This window comes from Eubalaena glacialis, chromosome 20 (assembly GCF_028564815.1).
Source record: "Eubalaena glacialis isolate mEubGla1 chromosome 20, mEubGla1.1.hap2.+ XY, whole genome shotgun sequence".
Lineage (NCBI taxonomy): Eukaryota > Metazoa > Chordata > Mammalia > Artiodactyla > Balaenidae > Eubalaena > Eubalaena glacialis.
Window position 1 is genome coordinate 10,064,595 of NC_083735.1, and position 13,293 is coordinate 10,077,887.

At 42.5% G+C, this 13,293-nt stretch overlaps 1 protein-coding gene across 1 annotated transcript in view; it reads left to right on the forward strand.

Moving 5' to 3' along the window:
* CSMD1 (CUB and Sushi multiple domains 1) overlaps positions 1–12,442 on the forward strand; it is a 1,818,880-nt gene extending 1,806,438 nt beyond the window's left edge. Inside the window, exons 65-69 of the mRNA XM_061177359.1 lie at positions 1,211–1,372; positions 4,420–4,532; positions 5,315–5,402; positions 11,582–11,714; positions 11,808–12,442. Of these exons, the coding sequence (XP_061033342.1) occupies positions 1,211–1,372; positions 4,420–4,532; positions 5,315–5,402; positions 11,582–11,714; positions 11,808–11,967 (656 nt within the window). The 3' untranslated portion in view covers positions 11,968–12,442. The remainder of the gene's footprint in view (positions 1–1,210; positions 1,373–4,419; positions 4,533–5,314; positions 5,403–11,581; positions 11,715–11,807) is intronic.
* Positions 12,443–13,293: the final 851 nt, after the last annotated feature.

Here is a 13,293-nt window from a genome sequence, read left to right on the forward strand (position 1 = left end):
ATTATTATTAAGAAGTTGGGTCCATCAAAGCCATAGGAAGTGATGACATCTGTTCTTCAACTCTTCTGTCACTAGGTGATGTCTTATAGGGTCAGCCTGTCTGGGAAGACGGGCAATGGGACTGGAAAGAAAAGGGACACTATGCTTTGTCCTCCTCACGTGTTGCCATAAGTGCATTTGCTAAAAAATATGTTTAGGGAGACATAAATCTTTCTTTCTACCTAGGAAGTCCAACAGTACGTTCTGACCAGTTCCAGTCACAGTGGATCTTGTCCAGTTAAACAGTTTACACACGTCATGAGACAAAAAGCAAATAGAAATTTAGTGGCATCATTGATGTAGATTTATCTCAATTACCCTGTAAAATTTTATATCAATATTGTAAAAGTGTCAGGATTTTATACATATTTATTAGCAGAAATGTGAAAAATAATTTTTTTTCTAACCAGTGAGAAGAGAGAATAGCTCAATAATCTTTGCAAGAATTCCTGTCCCAGATGACTTGTAATGTTTTAAGAAGACTTTTTGCCTTTTGTTTCTGAACTTAAAAGATGCCATCTGACATCATTTAATCTAGCTTTCTTACCAACACTGGACTATTTTTTATAAGGAGATTAAAGAGTAGAAGAGAGAGATGAGAGATTGGCTCTACTTACAAAATAAAGACCTCAAGAAAGAAAACATCTTTGTCTTCATATGCTGGGTCTGTGCAGTCATGGTGGTGCTTTGAAATGCAGGCTTTTTGAGGGCAGAAGGCCCCTGACAGATGCTAACTGTTAGTTCTTCTGAGCCTCCTAAGTCTTTCCAAAGTAAGTAGACTTAGATATCAAATGAAGTATCAGTAGTGATTTTCCAGGTCAGTTTAATGTATTTATTAAGCCTGATACAATCTAACCTAATACTGGGAGTCCCACTTCACCCTACACTCTGGCCTTGCCAGACCTGGTAAAATAGGTGTGCGCTGGCATCTACAAGATTTTTCCGACCAGGTGACAGATGTGCATTTGCATCTCACAGTACTGTCCCTGCTCCCTGCTCGGGTCATCTGATTTTTAGCCCTGCTGTGCAGGGACACGCAGATAGACCATCTTTGTCTTCATCACTGTCACTGCTGTGCTGTCTTACTGAACAACGTTATACCTTCTGTGTATTAGGATATCTAAATGGAATTTTTCTGTGGGTGCTAACAGTCATCTTTTCTCCCCCACAGTTCCTTCAGATGTATTTTTCATCCATTCAGTGTGGAAGGGATATTATGAATATTTAGGGAAAAGACAGCCTGCAACACTAACTGTTGACTGGTTCAACGCAACAAGCAGCAAGGTGAACGCAACTTTCGTTGAAGCCGCCCAGGGGGAGCTGAAGTTGGCAGGTAGGTGCCGAGGGGTTTCATTAACCCCGACGTGAGCAGGGGCAGACCCTCCGGCTTCTCGCAGAGAGGGCACCAACGCGTGTTAAGTGCTGGTTAACGTTACCTTGGCTTTGCATCTGCTGCGTCGCACTGGATCACCTCAGTAACCACGACAGGGTGGTACTATTGTCTCATTTTAAAGATTATAAAACCAGTACAGAAAAGTGAATTAATGAGCTCAAGGTGACACACAGATCGTCTTCAGTCAAAGATGTAAGATTTATGTCCAGATATTCATGTCTCCAGAATTCATTCTTTTGCTATTCTCTCTCTCTCCCTCTCTCTTTTAACTCATTTGCTCCTGGTGAGTTTTTATTGATGTATCTCAGTTAATAAAGCAATAGCTCTGATTTATATGCCAGACACTATTTTAAGTGCTTTATATACATATTGTCCTTTTCGTTCTTACATCCATCTTGTGGTGTATTCTTATTAAACACCTTTTTTTTTTTTTTTACTGATTAAAAAAGAGAGACACTCAGGGAAATTCAGTGGCCTTGCTAAGTGGATACGACAGAAGTAGGATTTGAGCTCTGCCATCAGAATCTCAGCGATTAGAATCTCGAGCCCAGGCTCTCAACCAGTAAGACACAGAATTACCTTCATGACTGAATCTAGTGCGTTTTGTTTTTTCAGTTATCTCACTTCTGACAACCATGTGTCTTTTTCTATAGACTGACTCCTGAAGGGATCAGACTCTGAGTTGTCCACAAGCCCCAGCACTGGTTCTGAACACCAGGGGGCCCCCGATGGCACGCACACACTCACTAGTTACTAGACAGACACAGATTCATCTCTAGAAAGTATGAGAGCAGGTCAGGACTCCTCCCCATCCCTCACGTCTCACTTTCCTGCTTCCTTGGATGGGAAAACATCTAAAAATGGTACACATACTCTGGATTTAGGAAAAGAAAAATAATTCATACTCAAAGATTTTTAAACAGGTACATATTCATGAATTCGTAGTCCAGGGGCCCCAAAATTGCTTTGCATCTTGACCCTGTGAATGTGTAAATGATTTAGACCAGGTGCTCAAATCTGGTCCTGTGTCAGAATAAACTGAGACTTTGTAAAACATTCAGATTTCTTAGGCTCACCCATCTCCTTTAGATATTATTTCTCTTCGTGGAGTTTGGATTTTTTTTTTCCCAAAGAAAATGCTCTAGTGTGATTTTGATGCAACTGATGTCCGTGGATAAGTGTTGGGAAATCTCTCGTTTGGATTTGGGAAAGCGGGTGGATCAAGGGTTGTTCTGGCTGAGTCCCAAGTGGATATAAGTCCACCTGCCATGTGCATTCTGATGAGGAGGGGGTGTGGAAGAGGAAGGGAAACTAACGTCCACGGAGGGCCAGCTGGGGCCCTCATGGTCTGCTAAGTGCTCTCATTTAATCACCGTAAAAGTTGCCTAATACATAGTTTATTTCTGCTGATAGTATATAGAAGTGGGGTTCAGAGCTTTAGAGGTTAAACTGGATGCCAGAAACACAGCTGCTGATGGTGGGCATGATGGAGCCCAAAGTCAAGTCCTTAGGTGGTCATTCTTGTCCGTGGGTCCCCTTCCATCCTGTGTGATGGGCCAGTGGAGACTCTTTCTGCGATGTTAGAGTTTCACTTCTCTAATGGGAGTTACTGGGAATGAACTGCTGGAGTCCCTGAAGCGAACAGCATGATTTTCCCTTGAACCTGCCTCTCTACACAGAAGACATTTGGGTTCATTATTGTTATTTAATATCTGTTTGTTTCTTTGTTTCTTTACTTATTTATTTAGTTCCTCCTCTGAGTAGGGAACTAGCCGTAGCTGCAAACACATTCTCCCCCCTTGCCACACCGTGACACCTCTGGGCAATGCCACTCAGCAGTCATTCCAAGGAGCTTATGAGTAGCTAAGAGGTGTGACTGTCAGTCACTTCACGCCCAGGGTCTCACGGGCTCCACAAGTATGTCCATCACACTTTGGCCACCCTGCTGCTCATTTCATTTTAGTAAGTGCAATTCATCTGTATAAGTAGCTATATTTGGGGTTATTGTTATGGTCTCTCTTTTTTTATATTGAGTTAGAAATATTTATTTTTTTCCCATGTTGAAATTTTATGATAATTTTGTACTAACTCCCCATGTGTCTTTTCAACATAGTTGTCTTTATCACAATTGTCATTTTTTAGTGATTCAATATTTTTTTTAATAAACTTATTTATTTATTTTTGGCTGCATTGGGTCTTTGTAGCTGCACGCGGGCTTTCTCTAGTTGCGGCGAGTGGGGGCTACTCTTCGTTGTGGTGCGTGGGTTTCTCATTGCGGTGGCTTCTCTTGTTGCAGAGCACGGGCTCTAGGCGCACGGGCTTCAGTAGTAGTGGCACGCGGGCTCAGTAGTTGTGGCTCGCGGGCTCTAGAGCGCAGACTCAGTAGTTGTGGCACACGGGCTTAGTTGCTCCGCGGTATGTGGGATCTTCCCGGACCAGGGCTCAAACCCGTGTCCCCTGCATTGGCAGGCGGATTCTTAACCACTGCACCACCGTGAAGCCCATGATTCAAGATTTTTATAGATGAATTTCCATTTAAAGTTATTATAAAATATTGGCTATATTCCCTGTGCTGTGCAATATATTCTTGTAGCTTGTTTAGTTCATACACAGTAGTTTAATCCCCTAGGTTATGGTCTCTTTTTTTTCTACATACTCCTGTCCTCAGAAGTGAGTAAAATATGAATAAAATGCTGGGTTTAAAAAATTAATTAATTGAATGCATATTACTTTTGTTCTTTCTGTGGGGTAAAGATGTTGAATTGAGTGAAATAGATGATACTTAAAGATAAGACAAGGACTTTCATAAGAAGTGATTTTTAGGAAAAAAGTACTGAAGCTAAAATTTAAAAATAAAAATATTAATCTCTGTGATTTAAAACATTATCATCTCTGTACCATATTCCAAATCAAATGGATCGAGTGCCTGCATTACTGACTCATAAGCATTCCCACGTTGTAAGAATAACCCCCTGATCCTTTCCTAGGCGCTTACAAGAAGGAAGAGGCCCACTTACTTCTGAAAGCTTTTCAGATTAAAGGCCCAGTGGACATTTTTGTCGGCAGCTTTGAAAGCGACCCCTGGGGGCTGGATGGCTACGTGAGTACTTCCTGGGCGGGGTTTCTAATCACCGCGTCTGCGCAGCGCTGGGGGCGCCTAGGGCGATTCCTTTCCGAGAGCACCTGGTCAGCTACTGTCTGCCCCGTGAAAACTCAGCCGGCCCTCATCCCAGCTGCGTGGCCACTTCACCCCTTCACTGTATGATGGAAGAAACCTGTCTCTGAAATGAGAAACAAACTGGCCAGGAGCAAATGGGCTGTTCCTGCCAGAGAGCTTAGATCCAGACCACATCCCACCGGAAGGGTGGGGACCAAACTCTTTCCAAGGCCACTGGTAAACCACCCCGAAAGTTCTGAAAGGTAGCATCCCCAGATAAACAGAGATTTAAGACGCCCCCTTCACTTTCTTCCTTGCAAGTTAACCCTTTGCTTCTGCTTTAATTCATCGTCTAACTCGAGGGTAAACGGCCTCACGTGAGGTACACGAGACAGTAGTTGTGACACAGCGAGTTTTACATAATGTAGGTTCTGACGTAATTCATATGTGTGTCCCCGTTTACCAAGGGTACTTAACCTATATATATGTTGTAAAAAACTACTGTTTTTGAGATCAAAACAAGAGAGAGAATTTATTTGTTAGTTGAAGTTCATGTCTGTATTTTTCAATTTCTAACTGTAAGTGGGTCACTTGAAGGAATGACAAATTTTTTAAAATAGTTAACCTTTACTTTCTAAATAGAAATAATATTTATATTATGATAAAAGAAGAGATTATCATCAATCCTTGTTATGCATTGTTTTTTCCTTTTCATGCGTTATCAGGTATCATCTGGACTTGAAAGAGGAGGATTTACTTTCCAAGGTGACATACATGGAAAAGATTTTGGGAAGTTCAAGCTGGAAAGGCAAGGTACACTGCACTTAAGTTGTTTTTCAAAGCAAATATCAGGTTGGCCTTCAGATAATTAAGCTGAGTGTGATGGAAAGGGCATGACTCTGAAAGAAACAGAAACAAAAATAATGGGAGAGACTCACATATTTTACAGCTGGATTAAAAAAACCCTTCTTTTGAATAGCAAAATAGACAATATCAGCTGCAATAAATATGCCAGACATGGAATTAATATACAAAGAGATATTTTGAAATAAGGGAAAAAAGCAAAGATGAAACACAATTAAAGAATAAACTACATTACCTTAAGAAAATTATAAGACTAACTAAAATGTCCAACAAACTATGAAAAGATCTTTAACTTCAAAAATATGTATTATGACAACAAAGATCATTTTCAGCTATGAGAATGTCAGCGTTTCTTAAAAGTGATTTGGGGTGGGCAGTAGAAACAGGCACCTGGGTGTTCATTTTGGTGGGTGTATGAGTAGACGTGTACAATTTGACGGTATTCTTTCATCGACAGTTCTGTCCCTAAAATTTTTAATCAGACAAGGGTGACCATTATTTTTTGCATATTCAGGTATGTCTACAGCAGGACTACTTTAAATAGTTGAAATTAGAAATAATCTGTGTATCTCACACATCTATCATAAATAAATTGCTTACATCAATAATTTTATACAATGTGTTACATTAAAGAGAAAACAATTTAATTCAGTATATGTCATTAAAGAAACAAAGATAACATATTGATGTAGAAAGGTGTTCACGACTTAGTTATGAGAAAAACGTTTGCTCTAGACAGACAGACGGGGCAGCTATGCCTGTTTTCCTTCTTTATCTCTTTCTCAAATACTTGATTACGTCTCAGTAATCAGACAAGAAAAATGTATGAAAAACAATCACTAGATGTGAAGCTTACCTCATCTATGTGCTAGTTTTGTAATCTAGGATGAATTATAATATTCTTGAGCCTATTTCTTCATCTGAAATCTCAGTAGAGAAGTCAGTTCCTGGTTGCTGTGAAGATTAAGAGTCAATATGAGGGTTTGCTTTGTGCTAAAGCTCTTTTCACACATGTCTTTACTTGTGTTGCTACTAACACAGATGAGAAGATGCAGTTTTTTGTAATGAGATGAGCTCCGCATTTCTCCTGAATAGTATCAACTACTTTATACTTTACTTACGGAATGCTACTAACATTAATTTTATAGAGAGGAATATTGCTATGTAGGATTTGATGCCAGAGCAACCTGTCAGAGGAACACGAGTGTAATATTTGGTGATGATTGTCACTGATGAATTCATTTCATAAAACTTTTATCGGGGACTTCCCTGGTGGCACAGTGGATAAGACTCCACGCTTCCAATGCAGGGGGCCCAGGTTCGATCCCTGGTCAGGGAACTAGATCCCACGTGCATGCTGCAACTAAGAGTTCGCATGCCACAACTAAGGAGACCTGGATCCGCAACTAAGGAGCCTGACTGCCACAACTAAGGCCCAGTGCAACCAAATAAATAAACAAATACATAAATATTAAAAAAAAAACTTTTATCAATATACTGGAGGATTCCAAAGGAAATATATACCAACCTGTATAATATCATGCTTAAAAAACAAAAAACTCGACCAAAAGGGACATTTAATCATAAAATACTCTAAATCCACCTTTCCAAGCTAAGAACTTTTAAATAGAAGAGCTTTAACTTATAATGTCTGCAATGGCTGAGATGATTTTTTAAATGGGGTTATATTATTTTGAGATAATGAAATAGACCAACACTAATGATGGGTAAAGTTTTCTTTTGCTCTGAGCCAAACCCTGTAGTTATTTGCCCTCCTTTCTCCCCAATGCACACGCTCTAGTAATTTTGTCTAAGGACACCCCAGCAAGCTGTGCACGATACTCTGTGGATGTCTGCGTTTACTCATCCAATGAGCCTGACCCAAACCGTCACTTTGCTATTGCAAATTTTCTTTGCATTGCCCCATTTCTTTTTAATCTAACAAAATAACAGCTTGCTTTAACAAGTAATCTTTCTTCTCATGTGATGATGAGCTTATTGTCAGGAAAAATAATTTGCCTCACAAAATAATTTGAATCACAAGCGAGTCTCCCATTCAACTAATTAGAAACGTCTATGTTTAAGTAATACTTCAACAACAACCATTCATTTAAGAATTATGGCTACACTCTATTTTTATGGTTAAAAATAAACAACCTCTTAATTGTCCCCAGTCAGTAGATAAACTGGAAAAAAATGTGATTATCATTAAACGGACACTAAACCAAGTTAGTTTGAAAGACAACTCTGATGCAAAAACTTGTGCAAGAAACTGAAAAATAAATTGGTTTTCCCATTAAAATTGAATCCCGTCCCCCAAATATACACAATCAGAATGGGAGAAGGTGCAAGCCATGTATCTAACAAGGGACTTGTGTCCAGAATGCATAAACCCTTATGGCTAAACAGTACATAGGCAAATAACCTAACTAAAACATTGGCAACGAATTTAAACAGACATTTCAACAAAGACACAAAAATGACCAATAAGCCAATGAAAAGATCCTGAACGTCATTAATCATTAGGGAGACACAAATCAAAACCACTTCACACCCACCAGCACGGCTCGGATCATAAAGACAAGAAACCAGTGGAGGCAAAGCTGTGCAGAAACTGGAGCGCTCGTACTTTGCTGATGGGAAAGTACTGATAAAAATGGCGCAGCTGCTGTGGAAAACAGCCTGGTAGTTCAAGTAGGTAAAACATGGCGTAACCACAAGATTCAGCAGTTCCACTCCAACATGTATAGACGCGTGTTCACACAAAAAATTAGTACGTGAATGTGCATACCAGCGCTCTTCCTAATTGTCCAAGTGTAGAAACAACCCAAATGTCCGTCAGCCAATGCATGGAGCAACAACATGCGGTGCATCCACCCAATGGGATATTATCTTGAAAACGTTATGCTAAGTAAGAGAAGCCATTCACCAGAAAACACATACTGTACGATTGCATTTATATGCAGTATCCAGAACAGGTGAATCTGTATAGACAGAGAGTGGATGAGTGGTTGCCTAAAGCTGAGGCTGGGGTACGGAGGATGAGGAATGACTGTAAGGGTACCGCTTTCTTTTAGGGGAGACAGCAGTGTTCTCACATAGATTGTGGTGATCCTTGCAGCACCAAAACCCCCAAGTTTTAATAGTAAAAAACCCCTTGAATTGTATGTATGCATTGAAAGGGTGAATTCTGTAGTATGTGAATTTCTTTCAGTAATGCTCTTTAAAAAAATTGAATGGCTCAGCCTGTAATGTGAAAAGATGCTCACCTTCATTCTTAAGAAATGGAACTGAGAAAATAACTACACGCTGTGTTTGGTTTATTAGCGAGTAGTGGTAATAATAGGAAAGGAGGGGCAATGGAAGGAAAGGAGGGAGGTGGAGAGGGAGGGTGAAGGAGGGTGGCAGGTAGATGGGGTACAGCCATCCAGGTGCCTCCTAAGACAGTGGTTGGAGTGAAACTGGGACCTCACTTTGGAGAGCAAGTAGGTAAGACTTAGCAACACTACAAGTTACACATTCTGCTAGGCAATGATTCTACTGCTTAGAATTTATCCTGTATATTCAGACTCCTGCTGATGTATCGCTGTAGAAAAAGAATTTCATGGCGGCATCATAGAAAAAGACCTAGAAATGGCCTAAACGTTCTTCAACAGTAGACTGGCTAAATAAATTCTGGCTTAGCCAATTAATAGAATACTGCACACGTGAAAACAATTAAATTCATATGCACAGATGGAAGAAACTCACGAATATATGGTTAAGTTTAAAAAGCCAAATACAAAAAATGTAAATAGTATCCCCATATTTTAGGAAAGTAAGAAAAGAGAAACAATCATATATATTAATAGTACATTATGAAAAGGACACTAAAACACAAACAAAAGCAAAAACAAACACCTCGTCAATCATAAAGAGGAAAACTAGTGTAAAGGGCAAGGAGTGACCCTTTATTTCCATCGTCTTTATAGTATTTGTTTCTATATCTGCTTATGCCATTTTAATTAATATCATGTGCATGCATTACCCTTTAAATTATTAAAACACAGGTAAATAATTGAAATTAACTAGGAGCTCCAGACAGCATAATAATATCAGAGTAAAGTCAGGAGTTTAATTCACAAAGACCTTTTATGTTGCCCTGTGTTATGATGTGAGGTCTCCTGCGGCAGGTCCATTATCCAGGATTTTATTAATTGGAAGTCTGATATCTATTATGGCCAAAAATATACAGTCTTGTTTGCAGATAACAGAAAATAGCTTTGGTTAATTTAAGCAGGCTACAAATTTATTAGAATGAGGCAAAGAGATGCACAGAATTATAAACACTTGGAGAATGAGCCATGGTAATTTATGGAAACCATCAGATGTTGAACTACTCCAAAGACAGTCCCATTTTTTCATTCCTCAAATATATATTGAGCAACTATTGTGTTCTAGGTTCTACTGTAGGCACCGGGCACTCAAGAGGAAAGCTGGCCAGAAACTGCCCTGGCGTAATGCAACTTAACATTCTAGTAAATGTGGGTCCTGGGAAACTTTTGCTACGTGCCACGCATTGTTCTAAGTAGTGGAGATCTGACATTTAACTCTCACGACAGAACCATGGAGTTGGTGCCCTTTGAGCCGCACCGCGTTTCTCCCTGCTGGACAGCGCCACCCCTGGTGGCTGTGTGTTTCTGCTGTGCGCTGCCCCTGGACTGGCCGGTGGTGGCTGGAAGCACCACCAGGGAGCATTTGATGTGGTCCCCAGGGCTCTAGCCCCACCCCACCCCAGCCTCACCACAGCCTCAGGACCCAATTCTAAACCGTCTTAGGAGCCTCTGCATCACTTGTGCCAAACTCGATGCCTGGGGGCGGCGGGGAGCTTCCCATTGGCTTAACTCTGCTCACATGCCCATCACCTGGATGCTGAGATTTAGGAGAACAAGTATGTGGTGTATTCCCCTTGCATGGCAGCTGGTGAATGCATCTGGAAATGAAAAATTAAATCTGATTCATATGTGCTGATACAGAAGGATTGCCAAAAGATATGGTTAATTTACAAAGTGCCAACATCCAGGATAAAATACATTTATATTAGACCTGAGGGTGGTAGGGAGTAGCATAATCCTGCATCTGTTGAAGGAGATGACAAATAATATTTTTAGGTTTTTATGTGAAAATTCAAGATTTTTTTCTTTAAAAGCCTATTTAATTATTTTAAATATTTGATTGTTTCTTTGTATCTGTGGTTTGTAAAAAAAAAAAAAAAAGAAACAAGAAACATCCCATAAATTCTGGAAATATACTTCTAAAACAAGGTCAGCTTCTTTCTGACAATTCTGCTGTATTCAGATGACCCCAATCATAATTGATCACTAACGTGCATTGAGTGGTTCCATGCAGGTAAGCCAAATACATTTCAAATTGCAGTTTATAAGTAAATTCTTCAAGAATCAACTGCATTATTTGGCAATAATCACTCAATAAATGCTTTCTGATTTGAATTTTTAATGTTTGCATCTTTCTCAGTGTCGTGCATATATCTGCCACTGCACAGATACGGAGAGTTAATGATTATATCACCTTCGTGATGTTTGACGTGTTTACACCTGCCTTCCCTTCTAATTGACAGAAATCATATTTTTGTGTCCGCATAGAAGCCTGCTTCATAACACCGAGTTGCATTCTTTGATCATTTCTAAAGTCTGTAGTGAATTTCGGAATCTACCCAAATGGAGATGGCACCTTGATGCTCACCTATATGATGAGTGTGACGCCCTCTTTATAGAGAGCTGGGCTCTTTATGTAACGTCAGTGGCACATCTTGCTGAGGCTGCGTCTCAGAGCAGGAGGCAGCAGGAGACACTCGCCATCCCGTAGAGAGACGCGGCCGCGCGCACGCGGTGTCCGCAGCCCCGGGGGAGGTCGGGCGACGGCGCCTTTGTCCCGCGCGCAGTGCGGACGCGAGCCTCTCCCGGCGTCGCTGCGCGTCAGCGAGCGGGAAGCGGGCCGCGAGTCTTCGCCATCGGGAAGGTGCGGCCTCCGGAAGGGAGCCCCGGCGGGTCCCCGGCCCACGCCCGCCGCAGAGCGCCCCGGGCAGGCTCGGGGCCCGACTGCAGGGTAAAGGCTGCTCTCTCTTCCAGGCGCCCGAAGCTCGGCTCCAGACCCCGCGCGCCCCCAGCGCGGCGCCAGCAGCGGCTCCGTCGCGGCCGCCATCCTGGCCCCGCTCTCCGCGCTCGTTCTCTCCGGGCTCGCGTTTCACCTCCACAAGCACAGGTAACGTGGCGACACGCCGCTCGCGGGCGTCGCGGCTCCTCCTGAGGCCCTGGGGCCCTGACAGCTCGTCCCCCCCTTGCCTCTCGCCCGCAGAGCGAGGCCGAAGGTCCAGTACAACGGCTACGCCGGCCACGAGAGCAGCAACGGGCAGGCCTCCTTCGAGAACCCCATGTACGACACGAACTTGAAGCCCACCGAGGCCAAGGCCGTGCGCTTCGACACGACCCTGAACACGGTGTGCACCGTGGTGTAGCGCTCGGGCCGGCCGCCCGTAGCCACTCCTCCGACGCGGACGGCGGGGACCACAGGGGCCACAGGGCCTCCCTCGCCCCGCCGCCCCGCCGCCGACGGACCCCGTCCGGGAAGCGGCCCCCGGCCTCCCCTCCCCGGCGGCCTCCGGGCGCGGTGACAGACGGTAGCACCGCGGTATGGGTTTGGTTTGTTTTTCTCAATCCCCATGAATACGAATATTCTGGAGAAAAAAAAAAAGCCCTCTTGAAGAAGACCCCTTTCTGGTAGCCGCACACACCTGCAGACGCTTCACGCCGTCCCTGCCGAGACCGGACGAGCTTCGAGGGACCCGCAGTCACCTCGGGGTCCATCCCCAGGGCCATCTGCAAATTTCCCACTCAGCTGTTCTCTTGCAGAAGTTTTGATGCACAATTTTTTGCACTAGTGTGTTCTGAATGACTAAGATTCTGATAAATAAACTATTCACACGGGGTTTCCACACACTCTCCATTGTATATAAGCTGTCAAGCTAAGCATTCCACCCGCGGGGTTTAGTTGGCGCGTTAGAAAAAGAAAACACAGCCCCAGTTACGGCACAGGTTTTAAAAGGAAAAAGTATTGAAGAGATTTATTTTATTATTGCTTTCTTTTAGCTTCATAGATGTGCTGAATTCACTGAAAATGTCCGATGAGGAAAAAAGAGGCCTTTTTATTTCCCACGTGTTTTCTTTAGTCCTGTCACCTCCCGTGATCGTCGCTCTCACGCTACTTCCGAGCAGGTTTGCAGCATGTTCTGTTTGCCGTGTACAGATGTGAATAGTAATTTATTTTAGTCGCTCACACTCAGAACCTGTGGGTTTTGGCTCACAGCACGGTCTTCCCTTGCGCATTGTGATTTTTTCCTTTCGCTGCCATCACTGGTATCGCGTTGAAGGGCAGTGAACCCCAGTAGCCCCGGAATATAGTGGAAAAGGTTCAGGATGAGAATATCAAGTGTTCCTTTAGAGGCAAGGAAAAGTCACACCCACTTTTCTTTCCCGATGACATAATTTATGTATTACTTAGTCTTTTGTTTCATGCTTTATAACTCCAGATGGAAAGAAAATTTCAGTGACTTTTCAAGTTTAAAATTCATCATAGGTAAATTATGAATTGCAGTATAAATAAAATAGGTGTGATTCCCCCCACGTGGATAAAATCCAAACACGAAGTAGAAGACGCGGCAATGAGAATTCAAAAGTGAAAAACAAAACAAAGAAGTCAAGATACGAGCTCACTCTGTCAGAAGTTTCGGGCGCGCACCCTAGTCGCGCTCACCCGCTGGGCCCGCACTGTTGTGGTGCCTGTG